At 52.5% G+C, this 23937-nt stretch overlaps 1 protein-coding gene across 1 annotated transcript; it reads left to right on the top strand.

The window, feature by feature from the left end:
- Positions 1 to 16026: 16026 nt before the first annotated feature.
- On the top strand, positions 16027 to 22228 carry APLN (apelin; the record flags this gene model as incomplete). Its single annotated transcript, XM_079727811.1, has 2 exons — positions 16027 to 16093; positions 22062 to 22228. The coding sequence occupies 2 exons, from the start codon at positions 16027 to 16029 to the stop codon at positions 22226 to 22228; spliced, it is 234 nt and encodes a 77-aa protein (XP_079583937.1).
- Between the last annotated feature and the right edge of the window lie 1709 nt (positions 22229 to 23937).

Genomic DNA, 23937 nt, shown 5'->3' with positions numbered 1-23937 from the left:
CGTGAGGCTTCTCAGTTTCTGCTCTGCCACTCGCTAGCCAAGGCACTGCGTTTTCTGCACCAGAGTTCCCTCATTTGACAATGGGAGTGCTGTTGAGGGCGGAAGGGTGGGAATCTGCTCAAACCCTCCAATGGCTTCCCAGCTTGCTCTGGGAAAAAGCCAAGGTCACGGCAATGGCCTCCGCGGTCCTGCACGATCTGACCCCCGTCCTCCACTTCCCCTCTGCCCTCATCGCCCACTACTTCCTCTCACTCCTCTCCTCCAGCCAGACAGGCCTCCTCCACTTTCCAGCCTCAGGGGCTTTGCCTGGATGTTCTCTCTGCCCAGAATGCTCTTCCTCCAAGTACCTGCAGAGGCTCACCCCTCACTCCCTCCAGCTCTAGTCTCAAAGGTCCACCTCCTCAGTCAGACCGTCCATGGTCACCCCATTTGACACTGTATCCTCTCCGCCTTCTCTGCTTTATTTTCATCCATAGCACTTCCCACGGGCTGGCATACTGTATCATTTACTTACGTACTTCGTATAACCATTTGTCCTCCCCACTAGAGTGTAAGCTTCATGAGAGCAGGGAGTTTAGCTGTCTTACTGACTGCATCCCAACAACCCCTGGCACAGTGCCTGGCACATAGTAGGCACCCAGTAAATTTGGACTGAATGGATGAATGAATGCATGCATGGGTGAATGAAGTGCCGGCATGGTGTCTGGCATATAAAAAACGTTTGGTAGGTGGTAGTTATTACTAATGACTCTCTCTTTGTGGTCCCCCTTCCTGTGCCCAGGGCTTAGCACAGAGTCCTGCATTCAGCTGACACGAGTTGAAAGAGGAAACCTACTTGAGGTGGAAAGACTTCTACCTGCCACAAGAGAAAACCAAAAGACATGGGCTCTAAGAGTGCAGAGGAGGGAAGGCAGGACTGCAGGTGGTTTCTAAAAACCCAGTCTCCAGCCCCATCCCTGCCCCTGAAAAAGAGACCTCCAGTGAGGGGACTTCAAGCAAAGGGCAATTTCCACAGAGGAGCACCAGGAAGGCTATGTGGATCCTTAACGTGGATCCCTGGTCTTTCAAGGTCTGTGGCTAGAATTCAGAGGGCTCATGAACATGGATGGGGAAAATTGCATCTTTTTTTTTTTTTTTTTTTTGCGGCACGCGGGCCTCTCACTGTTGTAGCCTCTCCCGTTGCGGAGCACAGGCTCCAGATGCGCAGGCTCAGCGGCCATGGCTCAAGGGCCCAGCCGCTCCGCGGCATGTGGGATCTTCCCAGACCGGGGCACGAACCCGCGTCCCCTGCATCGGCAGGCAGACTCTCAACCACTGCGCCACCAGGGAAGCCCCTAGTTATCTATTTTATACATATTAGTGTATATATGTCATTCCCAATCTCTCCCTCCTATGCTTCTTAAGATAAAGCTCAAAAGCCTTAATGTGGGTCTACATCAAATGATTCTCATCCTTGACTCAACATTACAGTCACCTGTGGAGACTTTAAGTTAATGATGCCCAGGTCCAACCCCAGACCACTAAATCTGGACTTTGGGATTGGAAGCCAATCTTGGGTATACTTATTGAAGTTCTCTGGGGATTTTAATTCTCAGCCAGGACTGGGAAGCTCTGCTCTACATAGATACACCCCTACCCCTCCAGATTCATCTGGCACACAGGGCCACCTGGACTCTGCACTCCGGCCACAATGCCCTGCTGTCAGTCTCTTGGCTTGGAACGTTTTTCCTTTCCTCCAGCCCACCCCCTTTCACCTAGAGAGTGACAATTCATCCTTCCGATTACAGGTAATTAATTGTCACTTTCCTGCCCTCTTCCCACGTACACTTTAAATCAGATTCTTCCTAGCAGTCATCCAATCGTACATTTGTATTTATTTCAGTGGTTATTTGATTACTGTCCATATTCACCACTAAACTGTCAGCTCCGTGTCTGTCACTCACTGCTGAATCCTTACTAGCTAGCACAGTGCCCAGCACAATATAATGGCTCAAGAAATATTTGATGATTGAATGAATGGGAGGTAAGATGAGGTATACGAAACCATATGAACTAATTATGTCCTTTGATCACAATCTGAATTCCTAATCTAGGTCATGGACGGAACCCTACAGTTGGGCCCAGTATGGAATCAATATCCTTGACTACAGCCTAAGTCCCTCTTTGCAGCTACTTCCACAAGTGGCTCTCAGTCCTGGCTGCCCAGAGAGAGAGAATAGAAAATAATGATCACTTATTTAACAAATATGAAAAAGTACAAAAACAAAAAATCGTGGCTGCCCATTATAATCACTGCAGAAGCTTAATTAAAAAAAAAAATAGGCTGGCCTCACCCCAGACCATTTAAATCAGAATATCTAGGGGTGGGGCCTGGCCTAATTTGTTTTTTTCCCCTAGCTTTATTGAGGTATGATTGACACCTTAAAGTTGTGTATAGTTTGGTTGTACAATATGATGTTTTTTTAAAGGTGTGCATCACGATGATTTGATATATGTATACATTGCAAAATGATAACACAATGGAGTTGACAAATCCATCGCTTCACATAGTTACCTTTTTTTGTGTGGCGAGAACACTTACGATTCCTCTCTTAGCAAAGTTCAAGCGTTTGGGGCTCCTCAGGTGATTTTAATGTGCAGCTGCAGTTGAGAGCAATGCTCTACCTCTTGCTCCCCACGGTGTGGTCCAGGGCAGCAGCTGCATCACCCGGGAGCTTGTTAGGAATGCAGAACCTCAGGCCCCACCCAGCTCTTCTAAATCAGAATCCGCACTTTAACGAGGACCCCAAGTGATCTGTCCAAGTGATAATGTCTGAAAAGCAGTGTCAAGGAGCCAGGCACGACAGTGTGGACTTCCGGATGCCCCCAGTTTCCAGGGGAGTGTGTGGCTGCTTGGGTGGCAGCACATCTCCACTCCTCCACAAATCCACTTAATGGCTGCCTCAGCGTTTTGCCGGGCTGCTGGGTCGACATCCTAGTGTAATACTGTAAATAAGGTCTTAGCATGGACAAAAAACCCATCCTGGATAACGGCGGCAAAGCAGAGCTCTCCATTTCGTGGGGAAGGCTGGGACTAGCAGGCTACGTTTGCTAGGAGCCCTTTCTGATGAGTGGGAACAATAGAATAAAGGACCATCCCTCCCGGTCCCGTCACGTCCCTGCACCCAACTAACCGCGGGGCTGGGCCTAGCGATGACTGCTAGCGTTGCTTGCGCGGGGGAATGGCTCTCGAAGAGACAGCTGCCTGCAACTCTCCCCCAGTCCCCGCCCTGCCCCAGAGCGATCAAATGGGTTCTGAATGTTCGCTCTGTTTTGGCCAAGAGCCCCGATTCTCGGGATGGGCCGGGTGGGTGGAGCCGGGACCCCTTCGTCGCAGGGCTCCAGGCTTCGGGCGTCGGGGGCGGGACCCGGGGTCACGCTGCCCACGTCCACGCCCACGCCCGGCGTGGGAGACTTGGGCCCGGAGCTCCGGCTGCAGCGCGGGGAGCCAATCCCCGGCCCGGCGCGCCACGAGGGGAGGCTGCAGGCCCGAGGGCGCCGGCGGGCGCTGCACTGGCCCCCGGGGACGGAGCGCGTGGCTTCCAGGGCTGGCTGGCACTGCTTGCGCTGCCGCCACCCGCCTGCCTGTCCGGGTGCCCAGCCAGGAAATGTCTTCTTACTGGAAAGACCGCTGCTGTCTGCTGCAGCGGGTGGCAGAGTCTGAAACCGATTTGCACATGCACCTGGTGACAAAAAACTTTGTGTTCGTTTTGGGGAGTGTTCCGCTAGAACCAGCGTTTAAAAAAGCCACCTGTCGCGTCTCTGTTCGTAAATGAGCCCACCCCCAACCCCACCGGAGGAGGATGAGAGTGGAGGAAGCATGTTCACGGTGAGACTTAAACATCACTGGCGGCGCCCAGTCGCAGCGCCCAGGACGCAGCCCCTGCAAAGCCAGCTGTTTGCTGTGTAACTCAGAGCCTGAGTCCTCTGAGTACACTGGGGCCATTGGGTAAACACTCTGTCTCTCCAGCAGCTGGGGGAAGCCAGGGCACCCAGCTGTTGCCCAGCCAAAGAGCCAAGGTGCCTCCTTCCAAAAGCCACAGGCACTGGGTCCTTTCCTGGAGGACACATAGCTTCTGAGAAAAGCAGACTGTAGCCCCTTTAGGGGGAAAACATATCGATAAAATCCTGTGCCTGGATACTCAACACTAGCTCTGGGGCCTGTACCCACCCACCTCCATCTTGGCAGTGGTTCCCTGGGCATGGGCATGGTCTCCACTGAGAAACTGCCTCCCTTGTCAGCTCACTCCCACCCTCTGCCATTCATAAAAGGTCACATAGTATACGATTCCATTTATATGAAATGTATGGAAGGGGCAAATCCATAGAGATGTAAGTAGATTAGTGGTTGCTAGGGGATGGAGGCAGGGGTGAACTGACTGCTTATATTGTTTTGGGCGAACAGTTCGTTCGGGTTTTTCTGTAACATCTTATGGAGATGTTAAGATGTTACAGAAAAACCCGAACGAACTTTTCGCCCAACCCAATAGATATGGGGTTTCTTTTTAGGGTGGTGGAAATGCTCTGGAATTAGATAGTGGTGATGGTTGCACAACTTAGTGAATATACTAACAATCACTGATTGTACACTATAAAATGGTGAATTTTATGTTATGTGAATTATATCCCAGTTTTTATTAAAAAAACTTTTTTTTAACTTATTTTTTTGGCCATGCCATGCAGCTTGCAGGATCTTAGTTATCCGACCAGGGATTGAACCTGGGCCCTGGCAGTGAAAGTGCAGAGTTCTAACCAATGGACCACCAGGGAATTCCCTATCCCAATTTTTAAAATGGGATAGATTTGAATAGATAGTTCTACAAAGAAGATGTATAAAAGGTCAGTCAATAAGCACATGAAAAGATGCTCAATATCAGTAGTCATTAGGGAAGTCAAATCAAAGCCACAATGAGATATCACTTTACATCGCTAGGATGGCTCAAATAAAAGACGTAGACTAAGATGGCAAGATGAGGAAAAGTAGGCACCCCACGCACTGCTGGTGGGTTTGTAAAATGGGACAGGTGCTTTGGAAAATCGTTTGGTAGTTCCTCAAAAGGTTAAATATAGCTACCGTACGAAGGTAAAAGCTCATAGGCATACCAAGAGAATTGAAGACATACATGTATGCAAAAATCTGTACATGAGTGTTCATAGCAGCATTTTTCACAATAGCCAAAAAGCAGAAACAACCTACTGATACATATGACACTATTAATGCATACAACAACATGAATGAATCTCAGAATAATTCTGCCAAGTGAAAGAAACCAGCAAAAAAACAAAAAATGCATACTGTGTTATTGCATTTATAAAAAATTCGAGAAAATGCAAACTATACAGTAACAGAAAGCAGATCAGTGGTTGCCTGGGGACGGGGGACTGGGGAGGGGATGGAGTGAGCAACTACAGTGGGGCAGAATGAAATTTTAGGGAGTGCTGGGAACGTGACCGTGGTGATGGTTTCATGGAGGTATATGTATGTCAGAACAGCAAATTGCACACTTTTTGTATGGCGTGCAAATGTGCAGGTTACTGTGTGTCGATTATATCTCAAAAAAGCTATAAACAAAAAAAGGAGCATGTTTTTGAACAGATGAACTGCAAGGTCCTTTCCAGCTCTGGTTCTGTGACACTTATTAGAGGGATTTATCCCAAAGCCTTGTACCAAAATGGTGCTTTGTAATAGGATACCCAAATCATTGAGATAAAACAGGATTTTGCCTGAATTATTGAGAGACAGGCCTTGTTCTTTACCTTTCTGGGACTGTGTAGACAGAGCCTCAAAGCCCAATGGAACGACGGGGCAGGGAAGCGCACCATCCAGCCAGTGGGAAGACATCCAGGTCAGAGGAGGAAACTGGGGAAACGACAGCCTAATGAGCTCTGCTCTTTCCAATTTCTTTAAGTCTATGATTCAGAGGATCGGCTCGCCGTGGACATTCCAGACCAGTGAGGCATCTCAGGGCCATGAATGCATAGACATCCCAGGGGAAAAAACAATGGAAGACAAGATGGAAATGAGAAATGGCCTTTTTAGGTCTCTTGACCCAAATGCAAAGAGCTGAGAGGATATGGAGGAAGAGGTGGAAGTGTCCCTTCCCTGCAGGAAAGGAGATTATGACTTGACAGGGTCTGGGGAAATCAAATGCAAGACACCGAAGAGCTGGAATGTTAGGCCTCCAGGGATGCCTTCTAGATGGACGTGCCAGAGGAGGAGGAGGAAGGAGGTGATCCCCTCCCCGCCTGTTGGCAGTGAAAGCCAAGAAGGCAAGGAAGGGAAAGAATGAAAAGCTAAGAGGCACGCTTCAAAGTCATTTGTCAGCTGGGCAGCGCCTTAAGCCAGTGCCACGGCTGATGGATCACCTCGTGGAAAGCACCTGCGGAGATGGACCCAGCCCAGAAGGCTGTCGCCTTCTCCTCAGCCTGCACCTGGAGCAGATGCTTTAAAAGAAGACAAACAAAACCCTAAGTGCCCTCGGTGACCTGGGGCAATATTTATACTTGAGGAGAGTGGCATTTTCTTTTGATCCAGAGGGTGATAAGTTAGGAGCTTCAAGTCTGAAGCAGAGGAATTGAGTGTGCTTGTAATCTTATCCTACACAGCAGAGTTCCTACAGGAGTTTCTTATCCGGAGGAATGTTGACCTCAAGGATCCTTTCTCACCTCCACCCTTGCTTCTCCTGCTGCCCCAGGGCCCTCAGCAGTGTACTTCCCTGGCTCCCCAAAGGCTGATGACATCGGTCAGTATCATCATGATTCCTTAAATTAGTAAGCCATCTCATGGTTTATAAAGCTCCTTCCCCTCCATGATCTCATTTTGATTATTATTCAACCCTGTGAGATAGGCATTGCTTCTCTCATTTTTAGGAGAGGAACATGAGTGATCAGAACACAGATGTTTGGATTAATTAACTAATTAATTCTTTCATTCATATAGTCATTCAAATAATGATTGAACACCTTCTATGTGTCAGACACTGCTTAGGTGCTGAGGACACAGTGATGAAACCAGACAGCCACAGGCCTTGCCCTTCTGGAGCTTAGTCTCATGGGATTGGGGGGCAGGTAGGTGGGAAGAGGCGTTAATACAACGCAAATCTAATCGCAGACTATGAGGGATGTTATCACTGGGGAATCTCAGCTGGCCTGGGGGCGAGGGAAAGCATCCCTTGAGGAAGTGTTATTTGACCTTAGAGCTGAGCTGATGTATGATGGGTGTTAGCTGAGAAGATGGAGTGGGGTAGAGAGTTCTCCAAGAGGAGGGAAGAGTATCGAGGAGGCATTGTGGCAGGAAGCGACTTGGCCTTGCAGAGAGAAAGAGGGAGAGAGGCAAGAGAGGAGACTGGCGAGGTGGGTGGGGCCTTGCATGGCCACGGCCAAGAGTTGTGTCTTGACCCTCAGAGCCACAGGGAGCCACAGAAGGCTTGCAAGCAGAGCGGGGCCGGCCTGACCATTCTGGTTGCTTTGGAGAATGATGTGTGAGGAATGACGGGCCTTGAATGAGGATGGGGCAGCAGAAACATAGAGAAGTGTCCATATTTGGGAGATATTTGGAGGCAAAATGGACAGAAAGTTCAGGCTCTTACGATTCCAGCATGCTAGGGATGCGAATGGAGGTGGTGCGGTGCAGTGGGTCGAATGGGAGGGCCCAAAAGACGTGGCTGTGTCTTAACCCCTAGAGCCAGTGAATGTAACCTTATTTGGAAAAAGGTCTTTGCGGATGTAATGAAGTTACGGATCCCAAGATGGGATCATCCTGGATTATTCAGGTGAGCCCTAAATCCAGTGACACCTGTCCTTACAAGAGAGGGAGGCAGAGGGAGGTCACACAGACAGAAGGGAAGCCCACGTGAAAACGATGCAGCCCCAAGCCAAGGGATGCCTGGAGCCATCAGAAGCTGAAAGAGGCAAGGAAGGATTCCCCCCTAGAGCCTTCTTGATTTTGGACTTCTAGCCTCCAGAGCGGTAAGAGAATAAGTTTCTGTTGTTTTAAGCCAGCAGGTTTGTGGTAGTTTGTTACAGAGGCCTTGGGAAAACTAATATGTGGGATTTTGCTGTAAAGCGGCTACTTTTCTTTTACTTCTTTTTTTCTTTTTTCAAAAGTGTTACCTTTTTAAGGTTAGTACATTACTGGGCCCTCTCTTTATGTGTTCAGGAAATGTATGAAAGATGAAGAAGTGAGAAGCCAAGAAGATCTCCGTCTGTGGTCAGGGTTAAGGCCCATGTGGTGACGGTGCCAATCTCTGATCAACGGAGGGGTACAAACTTGGATCTGGGATGGAGCAAAGCTGACCGAGGTGATCTCTCTGACTTAACCTCATTATCTCAGAGCTCTAAGCTCACAGCCAGACTGGCAATAGACTCAACACCTGGTCCCCACCAGTCTTTGCTGTGTCTCAGCACACAAAGGAACCAGATTTGAGATCATATAATATCCCACCTGATGTAAGTCCAGATTAGATTAGCCAGCAAAGCAAGAAGAAAAAAGGTTCAATGGTCCCCTGGACCTTGGAGATAAACCTGCTCATTAGGGAGTGGCCATCCTAGTTCATAGGGCTTTGCTGCCTGAGGAAGGAATTCACAGGCCTCTCCTGGGGGACCAGTGTATTTATAGACTCTAGAGCAGAGGAAGGATGGAGGCTCCTGGGAGACGTCATAGAGGATGTTCAGAGGAAATGAAACTGCTCTGAAAGACCAACGGGAGGAACGGGGTCCTGCGTGGCTCTGGGTGAGGCCAAAGGATCAGAACGAAACGGGCAGGATGCAGGGAAAAGGGGGCAGCTCTGTGGGGCTGGGGTGGCGGCGGCGGCAGAAGAGCAGTGCTTTACCTTCTTGGAGGAGCCCTCTTAGGACCGCTACCTCTAGTGAACAGTTAACCCGTCAGAAACATTTGAAATATGGCTGGTTATCTGCATTCCATCGCCATAATATCTTTCAGGGATGTAGTTATGTGTCAAGTGAGGTGTATCTGTGAGGGAACCCCAGATCTCTTAAATATATAAGAGAAGCTGAGAATGTATGTAGTTTGCAAAGAAGTTGGAAGAAATGTATAAGTAGAATAAACATTTCCAGGACATTTGGAACCCATTTGGGAATGGCCGAAATATGCCCTGTGGAAGGATTTAACACGCTGGGGGACTTAGGTATGGTATTAAATGCCAGGGATGTGAACAGAAGTAGTGTGGTTATGCCACAAAATGGCTACTTCTCTAATTTTTGCAAAAGTGATACCTTATAATGGTTAGTATTTGACTTTGCATGCTTGGGGAAAGGGCAGGTGTGAGCTGCAAGATCTTAGTATGTGGCCAGGGTTAGGATCCAGTTGGTGATAAGGACTGGGAGGCAATGGACACCAAAGCGAGGGGAGAATCATACAGCTAGCTGAAGAAGAAACCATAACAATGTCCCCAAATCCTGACGACCAGGTGTTTTCCTCCAAATGGTCATTAGGGTCTTTTGATTTATAGAGTAAGTTTCAGGCTAGTTTCCATGTAATTAACATCATGGTCTCACACTCAAAGTGGGAAAGTTAATCCCTGAGGATGTCTTAAGCATCTACTCTATGGCAAACATTGTGCTGGCTGCTCTGGGGCATATAGATGAGTTAGAAAGCTCAATTCTAGCCAATGGAATTAGAAAGACAAATACTTAGTAATGAGACAGTGAAAATTCATGTTCTCTGCTGGTGCTTAGCCAACCAAAGATCATTCGTCAAGGAACTAGTTAGTGAGGCATCAACCAGCAGCTGGACTTTTCTGCTGTTTTTCAAGTTCCTGCTAAGTAGCTCCAGAGACAGGGGAAGCTTTGAGGCTCTTCTTAAAGACTTTTCACCAAGGTTGCTGCTACTGAACTTCTTTGATCATTAATTTAGCTTATGTCTTAGGGAACAAATTGGATGAGTGATATTGGGAAGGTTCATTATTATGATGTGATCCAGCAGGCCTGATCGTGGAGAGAGTCCATGCCTAACCACAGCCATGTTGAGTGCCTTCACAGTCAGCTGGGGCACTGCTCAGCCGTGACATCTGTATGCCAGGAAGGCACTGAGGGAAACACAGGAGACAGGAGTTAATGAAACCTAGCTCCCTGTCCTGACTTTGCCACTCGCTTTCTGTGTAACCTTGGGCAAGTCACTATTCCTTTCTGGGCCTCAGTTTCTCCATCTGCATAATGAGGCGGTTGGGACTCTTTCTGTTATGAGATTTCTGTGATTACCGACCAGGCTCATCATTCTCCGGATGTCCACTCCCCATTCTACTTTTTATATTACTCCAGTCAAAACAGCCACTACCGATTGGGAGGAGGGGAGTTCCCATCTTTGTGTTATTTCTGCTAACTCTTGGTGTTGACCCATCTGAGCACCTGTTGGACAAGCTGTGATGATTTTACCCAAATAAGGATACTTGATATGTATCATAAACCCAGATTGATTATTAACATGACCATACAATTCCTTTCTGCATTCAATGAATATTTATTGAGTATTTGCTTTGGGCATTAGCACTGCTGGTGAGAACACAAAAATGAGCAAGACATAGCTTTACTATCTCATAGTATTGGTAAGACATACACAAGTACCTATGAGAATACATAACACTTATACAATGCTTGCCTTACTAGGAGAGCCAAGCACTGTACCAAGTACTTCCTAGGTATTGATTGGTTTAATCTTTCCAATAACCCAGTGAGCTAAGTCCCCCCTTTCTTTTTTCAGATGAGGAGTCTAAGGCTCAGAAATCTTAAATAATTGGCCCATTTATCTATTGAGTAAGTGACAGAGCGGCCTTATTCCAGAACCCATGTGCTTAACCACTGTGCTTCACTGCTTCCTAATTTGATTCAAGACAGTTTGAGTTCAGTATTAGAAGTGCAAATAAAGTGGTATATGGGCTCAAACAAGTGAGAATTTGCTTCTCAAAGTTCAGTGAGGGAAGTGTGTGGGCTTTCAGGTTAGGCAGACCTGGGAAAATTACTTAACTTCTGTTGGCCTCAGTTGCCTCATCTGTAAAATGGGGATGATAAGGAGTAGGACTACTTCATAGGTGTGAGGATTAAATGAGTTAATGCATGCGAAACATTTAGAACAGTGCTTGACACGCAGTGCATGCTCAATAAATTTTAACGACATCCCCCTCCTCCTCCTCCTCCTCCTCCTCCTCCTCTGTGGGGATAGGAAGAGAGGAATGGGCTGCAACAGGATTGTACTTTGAGTCTTCAGTGGCTGAACCTGCAGGCTGAAAGTTGGGTTTTAATGAAAACACTAATTCTAAGAGTTATGTGCACCCCACTGTTCATAGCAGCACTATTTACAAATGCCAAGATATGGAAGCAACCTAAGTATCCATCAACAGATGAACAAAGAAGCTGTGATATATATATAGACAATGGAATATTATTTCGCCATAAAAAGGAATGAAATCTTGCCATTTGCAACAACAGGGATGGTCCTGGAGGGTGTTACACTTAGTGAAATAAGTCAGACAGGGAAAGACAAATATTGTATGATATCACTTATGTGTGAAATCTAAAAAATAAATGAATATATGTAGCAAAACAGAAACAGACTCACAGATATAAAGAACAAACTAGCGGTTACCAGTGGAGAGAGGGTGGGGGGAGGGGCCAGATAGGGGTGGGGAATTAAGAGGCACCAACTACTGGGTATAAAATAAATAAACTACAAGGATATATTGTACAGCACAGGGAATATAGCCAATATTTTATGTTTAAATGGAGTATAACCTATAAAAATGTTGAATCACTATGTTGTACACCTGAAACTAATATAATATTGTAAATTAACTATACCTCAACAGAAATTTTTTTAAAAAAGAAGGTTCGGTTGTAAGTTGCCAGAGGGGATCCCTGTTTGAGTTGACTTTGAAGCAAGGTGAGCTCTATGTAGAGCAGCCAAATGAAAGTCACTAAAATATCTCCTTGCTTGAAAGGGTGGAGCTTGATATTACTTTGGGGAATAGGACATACCTCATAGGACTACTATCATAATACCATACCTAGGAGGAAAACCTCAAAGTACTATCATGCATTAACTCCCTGGATCAAGTGCCTTCATTAGATTAGCCCCAGCAGAGATTGGTGCTTTGGTGGAATAAGATAGTGAACAGTTCTGGTGGCTACTAAGAAGACAGGTGTGGATGGAACAGGGCAAAGACAGAGCCGTCCCTTCCTGATCAGTTCCAAGAGGTCAGAGGCCAGAGCCCAAAGGTGGGTGGGTGGGGGAACATATCAGGAAGAGGAGAAAACTAACACTGAATGAGCAACTACCGTGGGCTGGGACCTGTGCTAAGTACTTTACATGCATTATTTTGTTTAATCTCCCAACATAATAAGGTAGGTACTATTATTACCCTCACTTAGTAACTGAAGAACCTTAGGCTCAGAGAGGTTAGATAAGTTGCCCAAAGTCACACAGCTGAGGACTGAGATTGAGGGGCAGGATTTGAATTCAGTTATTTGAAATTCCAAAAGTTGAGTTCTTTCTAATACACCACACTGCTCATTCAAACCCAGAGGACAGGGAGCCAGACGAGTCAACCAAGCAGCAGTGGCTGGTGGTGATAACATGCATAGGACACTAAGCAGGACTGAATAGCTTGTGCACAGCACCAATGAGGGCAACAAGTCACAGGCTGGCTTCACATAGGTCAGCTATCTCATCTCTGTCCCCAACACTACACTGAATTCTACCCCTTGTCCCCAGCATCGCCCCTGAGTTTGACTGGAAACTGAGTCTTGCCCCTCACCACAGGCCTGAGCCCCAAGTGCAGGAATGCACTTTACAGCCACTGCTGCCTCAGGGCAGGAAGGTGCGGATGGCTTCCTGCCCGTCCTCCCCACTCTTGGAGACACACCTTTAAACGTTGATTCTGCTAATATTAACTCAACAGTGTCATCTTCCCGAACAAAAGACAGCACACAGTTCTACCAACAGTTACTTATCTCTTCAGCAAGCAGTCTCCAAGTGCCAACTTCGTGCCAGGCACTGCGTGAGTTGCTATCATTCCTGTGACCTTCAAGTCTAGCGGGGGCAGACAAGTATAAAAACCGGTCATTTGAATATGCTATTGAGATATACGGGAGCCCACAGGGATTTCAGAGTGACCCATCAGAGTTGCATCCCTTGCCTCACAGGCCTTGGCTCCGGAATGGGTACCCTGGTGGTGGACCCTCTCTACGGGCCCACAGAACATGGCGTGCAGATACACAAGTGCAGGCCAGAATCACTGCCAATGAAAGTTATGGCCATAGCTGTTATGAGGAAGACAAAGTCACCATGGGCAAGAGCAGCCTGAGAAAGGAGAAAGATGAGATCTTGGACCTAGGACTGGAAAAATGGATGCAGTTTGGTTAAATGGAGAGAAGGATTAGATTAAAACATAATTCTCCCACATGGTCAGCTCCTTAAATCTTGTTTTAAATACATGCCTTCTGTTTACTAAGAGTTGTTTGCCTTAAATTTGTATTGGGTTTGCCTTTGTATGTTGTTCCCTTGCACATTTTGAAAACTAAGTAAGGTGGGAAAAAGAATTACAGAAAAAAGAATGACTGGGGTGCTCTCCCCCAGCATTGTCCAATAGAACTTAGTGCAATAATCGAAAGGTTCTATTCTGTGCTGTCCAATTCAGTGGCCCCTAGCTGCAGGTGGCTACTGAGCAATTGAAATGTGGCCAGTGCAGCGGAGGAAATGAAGTTTTCATTTTATTTTAAATGTTGTTAGTATCAGTCATATTGGAAAGGGCAGCCCTTAAACCGCTTAGCAAATAGCCCATACACACCCTGGTCAAGGAGCGATTAAATATGAACGCTTCTAGGAACCTACTTATGGGGGCGCTCATTTGCAAATGTATGGGCTTGTTCAGTCAGGGGCTGGAGGATCACGGTTCCTAAAAACCATCCCGCAAGGGTTGATACCTTATTTACACGGTGCCTTCAGATACATTATCTCATTCAATCCCATAACAACCCTGAAGGGGGTAGCACGCAGATCATCATCCCCAGGAGATGCAGCAAATTTAGGTGACAACAGCAAGGCCCTGAGGCAGGTGAGGGTGGAGACTAGAGGTCCGGTGTTTCTCCTCCTGGGTGGAAGACTCTTTCCAGGAGGCAGCAGAGGGGGAATGATCTCACGCCACTAATGCCCACTGCTCACCGCCTGGGCCTCACGGGTGAAGAGAGGTGCTCTGCCTTCCATGTCGCTGCCTTTTTCCTACTGGACTGGGGCTAATGCGGACATAGGCTATGAACAAGAACCCTATCTTATCCCCTTCCCACTACCTTGATTTAGGCAATAGGAAAGGTTTTGAAAATTTCATTTATATATTCAAAATTATGTCGGGAGCACCAACCACGCCCCAGACATTGTTCTAGTTCTGGGGATACAGCTGTGAACAAAGCAGAGATCCCTGCTATGGAGACTGATAAAAAATTGTGCATACGCTGGATTGTTGTAACATTTCAAAAACATGTTAAGTCTACTGTGGTCTCTCACATCTTTAATGGTACACACACACTGTCCAATGTATTTTTTGTGCAGATCTGGACTCGCACTTCAAGCAAAATGCCTGGCTGGCTGAAATGTGGAAACACTTTTCGATTCAGTCTTTTAACATGTGTTGAGTGCCACCTATGTGCAGAGCCCGATATTGGGGACTTTGGAGAGAGGCAGAAGAATGAGAAGACAAGGTCCTATCTTAGGGGGTTCCCCGTGCGGTGAAAGAGGCAGCTCCTTCTCTTGGGAGCTCCCAGGCTGTAGGAGCTGACAGCCTAGTCTGGGAAGGCAAACAACTTCAGGACCCACTTTCAGAGGGGAATCCCAAGTACATGCAAAATGAATCCAGCCTAGACTGTTTGGAGTTGGGTAAACGGTCCCTTGTCGTGATGATGGGGAACAAAAGAGGGGATGCCATAGGAGCTGTTGCATGTCCTGACAGCGAGGAGGAACCCAGGAGCAGCCTCTCCTGGATTACTGTTATCCTGGCAAGTCCTCTGGATGAGATGGGATTGGAGGTGCTGCTGTAAGAATGAAGAGGTCTGTGGAAGGATGGGGTGGGGTGGGGGCATTCCAGGTAGAGGGTGCCTCCTGGGGGATGGTAGGAGAAATGGGGGCGCTGGGCACATTTCAAACCCAGCTGAAGATGCAGAGGAGAGAGGAGGGCCAGTGTGTGAGGGTCTCGGCCAAGTCCTTGCCGCTGCAGAGCGGCGGTGGGGAAGGACCGGGTCAGAGGTAGCGGGGGTGAGTGGGGGCAGCGTCCAGGTTTCTTGACGGCTGTTTAAGGAAGCGTGGCGACAAAGGGTTAAGTGTGCCCCTCCACCGCCCCAAATGCTTCCTGTGTTTGAAATCCTCCAGGTCTCCAAAACCCTCTGGCCCCCGGCCAGGCGGGCATTGTCCGGGGAGCGCTTGTGGGCTGTCAGAGTGGCCTCGCAGCCTTTGTTGTGGGACCACCTCGAGGTTCCCTCTCGCGCCCTGGCTGCGGCTGCCCAGTGCGTGCCGGGAGGGGGGCGGTGCGGGAGGCTTGCTCCCTCTCCCTCTTCCCGGCCCCCCCTCCAGCCCTCCCGATGACCACATGACCAAGTGGGCTCGCGGCCAAGCCACAGGCTACAAAATGCAGCCCCTGGAGTGAGCGGGGCGCATTCCCGCTGGCAGCCTGAGGCACGGGCCGTTGGAGCCGCAGCCGAGCCGCCAGCCACTTGGAACGAGCTCGCCGCCGCCCCCGGAGCCGCCGAGGCCAGCTGGGCGGCGCTGCCCCGCGGCGGGAGAGAGGAGGCTGCGGCAGAGAGTAGGCGGCGGCCGGCCAGCCCGCGGCGCGGCCCGGGGCGTACCGTCTCGCGGCCCGGGAGCCACGCGAGCTTGGCGCCCGCACGCACGAGCCGCGACTCGCGCCTCCCTCGGCCTCCGGCCTCTCCGCCCCCACCCCCGCCCCCTGGCCAGGGCCGCGCGGCGGCGGCGGCGGCCAGAGGAGCAGCATGAATCTGCGGCTCTGCGTGCAGGCGCTCCTGCTGCTCTGGCTCTTCCTGAGCGCGGTGTGTGGAGGTGAGTGCGCGCCCTCCCGCTCGCCCGCGGCCCCCTCGCCGCTCTCCAGGGCTGCAGCCCGCGCGCTCCCCGCCCTCCGCCCTGAAGATCGCGCCCTCTCCGCCTCCCGGGAGCCGGGCGCGAGCCGTGCAGGAGCCGCCACGCGCCGGGCCGCCGACGGACGGGGCGCCCGGGGCCAGGGACTCGCCGGCCGCGGGCACCGCTCCCTCCGGGGGGCTCGGCTCGTCTCGGCCTGGGGCATCACCTTCCGGCGCCTGGCCCCTCCCGGCTGCCCCTCGCAGTCCGAGGAGCTCAGGGCCGCAGGCGTGCGCCCTGTGTCCCGAGCCCCGCTCCCCACGTGGTGGAGGGTATGGGGGGGCACGTCCTGCTCCCCTCGCGGATCCTTGGAGGGAACTGACCTGAGGCCGGTGGGTTGGGCTCCTGCGTGGAAAGTTAGGGGCCGCCGGCCGGTCCGGGGGCCTGGGCCACTGGGGGATGATGATGTGCCAAGATGCAGACGTGACACTTGTTGCATAGGCAGGAGCGCGCCGCGGGGGAGGCGGCGTGGAGCCCAGCTGTGGTTCCTTTCAGCCTGCAAGTGAGCAGAGGCAGCCTCCCCCGGGCCGGGCCCGGCAGGGCCAGGTCAGGCTGGCCTCCTCCCTCACCCCCAAGTCCTGTCTGGTCTGCTCTCCTGCTCCCACGCAGAAGGCTCTCCCGGAGGCCTGCGTCCCACCCCAGGGACTTGGTTCTTCGAGATCCTGGCTCCAGTACCCCCTCTGACCCAGGCATGGTCATGCTTCACCTCAGTCCCCCTGTCTCCAGGCACCAAACCAGGAAGCAGCACCTGACCCGATACCTCCATGCAGCTGCCCCCACCTGCACCACACCCCCACCTGGCATACTTGGCACTGACTGGTGCTCCCTTGCCCTCCCCAAGCCTGGTCCCCACCCACATCCCAGCAGTCCCAGTCCGGGCTGCCTGTCCTCTGTGCGTCAGTGTCTCCTGGGGCTGCCAGCTCCCACCTCCAGCTGCCACAGTCCTGTGATCTGCCTGTCACTGCTGCCTGCCTGGCAACACAGAATAGGAAGGCCAAGACCAGGTGGACTAATGCCAGTGCCAGGCTTGGACTTACGGGGAGGTGGGAGCAGGGGCAAGGAGAGAGCAGGGCAGCAAGTTTCCTAGAGGAAGGGCCCAAGGCCCTACTTTGTTCCAGACCCTCCAGAACAGGATGCAGCCCGGGAGCCTCTGAGGGGCCTGATGGGGCTTCCACCTCTCTCTTTGTAGGTCACCTCCTTTCTCTGCTCTTGCCTTTGGCACTGCCCTGGCCCGGGGAGCCCTGCCCGGCTTCTCGGGAAGGCGCACTGGCTGGGTCTGGCACTACCTGCCTTTAGCTAGCTGTCCAGTGATCTCTCTCTTCAGGCCTGAGCCCTGGCTCAGCCACCTCACTGGTAAGAAGGAAGCAGGCTTTTTCCTCAGAAACTCCTGTCAGGCAGGCAATGGAAGAAAGAGAGCCAAAGATATGAATGAAGGACACCACACGGGCCTGCCCTCCTGGAGCCTGCCGTCCAGGGCAGTTGGCGAGATAAGACATCCACAGGACACCACCACTGGCAAACAGTGGTGCAGAGAGGGCATCCCAGAGGAAGCTGGGCCTACCTGATCTGCACACTTGCGGCTCCCCCAGAGCCTACGGGGAGACCCTTGACTAACTGACCCGCACTCGGACCCTTTCAGGGTCCAGCTGTTGGGGCATTACCGGTAAAGGGAGAGCCGGTTTCAAGGGGAGGGAGCGCTGCATCTGGCTCAGACCCTACCACGTCCTGCTTCAATTCACCCTTCTGCATTAGGTCACCTATCTCCACAGCCGGATCTGGGTAAATTCGTTGCCCTCACATTTTGCTTAAGCCTAGCACTGGAAACTTCCAAAGCTCCCCCTGCCTCTCCACCTCCCCCTGCCACATCCCCCCACCCCACCCCCGTCCTCTCCTGGGGCCAAGGGGGCCACCTCTGTGCAGGCGGCCACCAGCCCAGGGTCTGGGGACACATGTCCTGCTCCTCCTGCCTCCTGTCCTGGGTCAGAACAAGGGACCTTTTCGGAACCACCTTGCCCTTGGCCCAGACTTGCATGTTCTCCCCAGCCAGAGTCCCCAGTCAACTCCAGGCCTGAAATCCATGCTTCCTCAAGACACGCCGTGTCCTGACTTGGAATGCACTCCCGCCACCACACACAGACTCCTCCACTGCCTCCTGACCTGGGATACACTTTGTTCTTCTGAGTCTGAGAGCTGCTGGGCCAGGGCCAAGTAGCCCTTGGTCTTTGTCTGAGCACCTCTCTGTCTTTCCTTGTCCCCCTCCTGCCCTTCCCCGGCCCCAGCTGAGGCCTGCAGCCACAGTGACAGCGTGAGGACAGCCTCCTGGACCCCTCCCACTCAGGGAGGGGGCATCTCCACTCCATCCCCAATGCCTCAGAACTAAGCACCCAGGTAACCTGAGTCAGGCCTCTCGGCGGCAAAGGACTAATGCAGGTGAAGCGGACGACCAGGCTGCCAGGGCGTGATGTGCCCACGGCAGCACGGCTGGCGTGGGAAGACGGCTCAGGGCACTGGGCTGGGCAGGCAAAGGAGGGGCGCTTCGTCCTGGAGACACATGCAGGACCCCAGAGCAGCGGAGGGGACGTAGCCAGTGCCACCAGGGCACTTGTGTGGGCTTTTAAAGCAATCACAAGACAGGCCGGACGGCAAGAGGAAAAAAAAAATGCTTCATTCCTAGTGAGGATGGCGTGTTCCTGAGAAGCGGCACACACCTCTTTGTGAACGGGCAGGGCTGGAGTTCAGATTGTGTGAAAAGCAAGCCCTGTTTACCCCTGCCTGCGCTTCACGGTGCAGGTGCTGTAGCTTCACTGCTGATGGCGCTTTGGTCCCTCTAGGCTTGCGACTTTTTGCAGGATTGCCCCAGCCTTCCTGAGTAGCAGATGCGTTAGAGGAAAATATTTACGTATACTGGGGATGGCCCGTTCCTACAGGGGAATTCTTTTGTATAGCCAGGACCTCTGCAGTGATGAGAATCAAAAGCCTCTGATTTGTCCCTTTGGACAGGACAAAGCCAGGGTTTCAGGTGTCAGCTTATCTTAGGGTGAACCAGACTCAGAATCAAAAGTAGGAAACAGGTGGATGATGGAATCAGGGTGGGGGAGGAACTGCAGACTTCCGGCTACAAGGAGGACAGTGAGCCCCCCACCATCCAGTGGGATGCAAGGTGCCAGGGGCTTCTGGGTGACTGCTCTCCAGGGCCTGGCTGAGAGCTCGGTCAGCTTAGGTAGCTCTTCTCTGCAGCCCTAGAGTCTAGACGTCTCGCCGGCCAGAGTCTGAGCCCACCAGCCGTGTTCCTCATCCTGGCTCTGGGTGTCCCCTGTCTCTTAGGGACCCCTCCCCCCAACATCCCTCCCTCCCTGACTGCCACCACCACTCACAGTCCTGGGTCTCAGCACTTGGAGAGGATACCCTCCCCATCTGGGCACTGTGCCTCTCTTCTCATGCCTGCTGTACCCCTGGGGCCATAGCCTGTGCCATTGGCCATCCCTGCAACACAAGAACCAAGACCTCACTGACACCTTCAAGGCCCTTAGGGTCCTTCCTTTTGCCTGGCCACACCCTCAGCACAGTCCTTTTCGCCCTGAGAGTTTCTCTGGTACCAACTTCTCATCAGTATCATTCGTGTCCTCTTGAGAGGGCAGAACAGCCTTGAGGGGACTTCAAAACACAAGGCAGAAGCTGAAGCAGCTGGGGTGGGGAGCTTAGTGCAGGGGCTTCCCTCCTCTCCCTCCCCGGCCCAGCCCCTTTGCAGATGGCACTCAGAGGGTAGCCCTATGACAGGCGAAAGCAGCCTCCTTGCCCCTGTCCATACCTACTGCCCCAAAGTGCAAACACAACTCGTGTTTTAATTTACATTAGGTGATGGGTTTAGGGGAGGAGCTGACACAGTGACCCACCCCCGACCAGAAGCATGAAGGGTGACTGGTAAACAGAGGGGTCCTAATGGGCCTGTGACGGTTCTCTCTGGGAGGGAGGGTGGAGGGCTAGAGAGTGTGTGCGTGCGTGTCTGGGCGAGAGAGCGTGGCCAGCAGCAGGCGCCAGGGGCCTGGGCAGGGAGGGCCCTAAGGACAATCCTTGCCTGCGTTTGGCCCAAGAGGAGGATAAATGCCTGGAAATTGTGTGCAAGTGGAGGAGGAATCACAAGAACCAAACAGCCAAGGAAGGAACCGGAGCGTGGGGATGCTGGAGGCAGGGAGGAAGGAAAGGAAGAGCCGCCAGGGGCATGGTTGGGGGGCGAGCAGCCAATGGGTGATTATGTGGAAACTGTGAGCTAGTGGTGGAGACTCCTGGATGGATGGAAACAGGTTTCGAGAGACAGGGATACAGCTGGAGGCGAACCCGATGGTGTGGGGAGAGGGAGACTGGGATTCATGATCACTGGCCTCAGAAGCTGTATTTCTGCAGACCAGCCCCATCCTGGGCATTGCACAAGCACTGTGCCCGTCTGCCTCCTGCCCAGCACCATCGCATCTCCCTGCTCTGCTTGCCTCTGGCGGCTAGCTTGTCTGTGGAGTGCCAGCTCGCCTGCCCTGGCTGGACTGCAGCCTCCATGAGAGGTGGCTGAGAGCTCGGTCAGCTTAGGTAGCTCTTCTCTGCAGCCCTAGAGTCTAGACGTCTCGCCGGCCAGAGTCTGAGCCCACCAGCCGGGTTCCTCATCCTGGCTCTGGGCCTCCCCTGTCTCTTAGGGACCCCTCCCCCCAACAGCCCTCCCTCCCTGACTGCCACCACCACTCACAGTCCTGGGTCTCAGCACTTGGAGAGGATACCCTCCCCATCTGGGCACTGTGCCTCTCTTCTCACGCCTGCTGTACCCCAGGGGCCTCATCGTGTGTCTTTCCCTCATCGCACCCAGGAACACCCAGCACCACTTGGATTCTATTGGCAGGGCTTGGTCTGGCATCAGGAGGCTTCTCCTCTAAGCCAGATGTGGACAGATGGAGAGAAGAACCCCCTAGAGCCGAAACGGAGCTGGGATTGGAATGCAAGGGATTTGCATCAGGCACAGGATGGGGGTGTGATCCAGGGGTGAAAGGAGGTAAGGCAACGGGGGGGGGGGCGATACTAGCAGCTCACCCCCCTCCCGATGCACTTGCTGCTGCAGGTGACGTTCACTCATTTGTTTACTCATTCATTTGTACAATATTCATTGGCCTCTGAATCTGGTCACAGGCTGACTAGAACCCAGCATGAGGCACACAGAGTCAGAGATTCCCCCCCACCCCCTGCAAACAATCCCCCAGCCACACCCACAGGGAGGCCACAGGAGAAAGCGAACCCCAGGATGGCCAAACACTGATGAGATGCCCAGGGGTGAGGTATGAGAGCTCTAGTACTCAAAAGTGGGTCACCTGCGTATCAAAGGATGTACAATGACATCACGTTCCAGATTTGCTTTCAAATATCTCTGCAAAGAAAGAAACAGGGGAACCAAAGCGTATGTAACTCCATCTGGATAACTGTTGAATCTGGGTGATAGGCACGTGATGGGGGGAGTTGTTTTCATTGAAATATTGTGTGTTTGAAATGTTTTAAGTGTATCAGTCACAAGGGTGCCGTGGGAAGGTATTGTCTGCTGTGCCCCAGCCTGAGTACAGGCATGATGCCCCAAGCTGCACCCCCCGGTGATGTTCTGAGCACAGAACATGTTTGTGCCCATCAGAAACATGATAGGACTGTCAAAAGGACATCAAGTCAGGTGTATAATTTGCAAATGTGAGTAGTGGGCTCTGTTTGCCCCAGGACGGTGTAAACATTGCAAGCGGTTCATCGGTTCACTGATTGGAAGAGGAAAAACAAAAGCTCTGAGAGCGCCACCTCATGGAGGGACTGGCCCTCCTCTGGGGCCCTGGCCCATCTGCATCAGCCTTTGGGATAACAGGCTTTCTCCTTCCCGCAGGGCCCCTGCTGCAGACTTCTGACGGGAAGGGGATGGAGGAAGGCACCATCCGCCACCTGGTGCAGCCCAGAGGGCCGAGGAGCGGCCCAGGGCCCTGGCAGGGAGGTCGGAGGAAGTTCCGCCGCCAGCGGCCGCGCCTCTCCCATAAGGGCCCCATGCCTTTCTGAAGCAGGTACTTGAGCCTCTGGTCAGTGGGCGGCACAGAAAGGGCAGGGGAGGAACAGCCTGGAAGCTGGGTGGCCCTGCTGCTCACCGCTGGCCAGACACCTGCACCAGGCAGTGCCGGCCCCATGCATAACACCGGGGCTTACAGAGCACCTTCAGTTTAGACCGGAGACCAAGGCCGGAGAGGGGCTTGACACTCCCCAGGAGTTAGGTGCTGGCTCCCCTCCACTCTGCTGCCTAGGGTTGGGCTGGCCGGCCCAGCTGGAGTGTTATGGAAGTCCGGGGGGGCCTTGATGAGCTGGGGAGAGGTGCCCCAGGGTATATGTGCAGGTGTGCGGTGTGGATCCTCACCAGAGGCGGGGAGGAAGGCAGGGATCCTTGGGGGTAGCCGCTAGCAGAGAACAGGAAGAGAGCTGCCCGGAGATGTGGGAAGGAGAGAGCAGGGCCTGAGCCTGCCCCTGAGGCCTGGCCTGCTGTCCTTCCCCCTGTCGCCAGGACAGGGTGGCACCGACTCAGTGGCCTGGGGCTTTAGGTTCAGGCTCGTGGGGCGGGTGGGCGAAGGCCCTCTCCTCTCCTGTCCCAGGCGGTTCCTTTGACCTAGGACACGTCAATGACCCCTCTCTGGTCATTTTTCCTCTTTTAGGACTGAAGGGGCCACCACGTGTCCGCCCCCTGTGATTCTCTCTACTCCTCCGTCGATCGGCCTGCTTCTCTGGAGCCCTCCCATCCGTTCGCCTCATCTGGCCCCCGTTCTAGCTGCTGACGGTCCGGCTCTTCTCGCCCACCAGCCTCCCCGAATGGATTGGCGTGCTCCTGCCCCTAGCAAGGACTCATTCAGTGCCCCTTCGTGACTTGGAGACCCTGCACTGGAAGGCCGTCCTTCCTCTCCGCAGCCCTCCCTCTGCTCTAGTCCCTACCTCTTCTGTCCAATACCCTTCCTGCCTCAGGTATGCCCTGGGGGCCGGGTGGTACCCGCCCTTCTTTAATGGGCTCCAGCAGATTCCACGGTTTCGCATCAGCACTCCCCCCCCCAGGCCTCCAGAGGGGCATAGAGAGTGGAGCAATGAGAGACTTTAGCGACAGGGACCGGGTGGCTGGGATGCAGACAGGGTGCCCTGGGGGCATGGGAACGGGGGCTTGGCGATCTGGCGAAGGGGGAGTGAAGCACTGGAGAAGAGGAGGAATGGCTACTGTGGCCTCTTCCTCATCCCCATGTTTGGCCCGGTTGAGGAAGAGGTGAAGGAGGGGCCGTGAAGTCCTTTGTCACTTCTCTCGCCTCACTGTCCCTCCCACTCACTCCTGCCCCCCCCCACCCCAGCTGGTTCAAGCTCCAGCTCAGGAGGGGAGGGTATGCACCTCAGGTGGCTCTGTTCCCTCCCAGGAGCAAAAGCCAAGTAGGATGATTGGTTTTGCCAAGAATCACAGACGGTCAGAGCCAAAAGGAACCTTGGAGTTCACTTAGCGCCACCTCCTTATGCAAACTCCTGCAGAAACAGAGGCTCGGAGAGGGATGGTGACCTGCTCAGTGCCGCTGCAGAGCCAGCGTGAGGGCCCAGGTCTCCGAACTCCCACGTGATGATGCCCTCTTCCTTCTTGATGATGTCTTCCAAACCCATTAAGTGCCTTTTCCCGGGGTTGGGGCCGGCGGTGGCCAGGAAGGGAGAGGAGGCTGGCTGTGAACTGCCCCACGGTGGGACGGAGCTGTTCCCTC

Source organism: Hyperoodon ampullatus, assembly GCF_949752795.1.
Source record: "Hyperoodon ampullatus genome assembly, chromosome: X".
Lineage (NCBI taxonomy): Eukaryota > Metazoa > Chordata > Mammalia > Artiodactyla > Ziphiidae > Hyperoodon > Hyperoodon ampullatus.
Note: the sequence above shows the minus strand (reverse complement) of the source record. Positions and strands in the feature narration are given on the sequence as shown.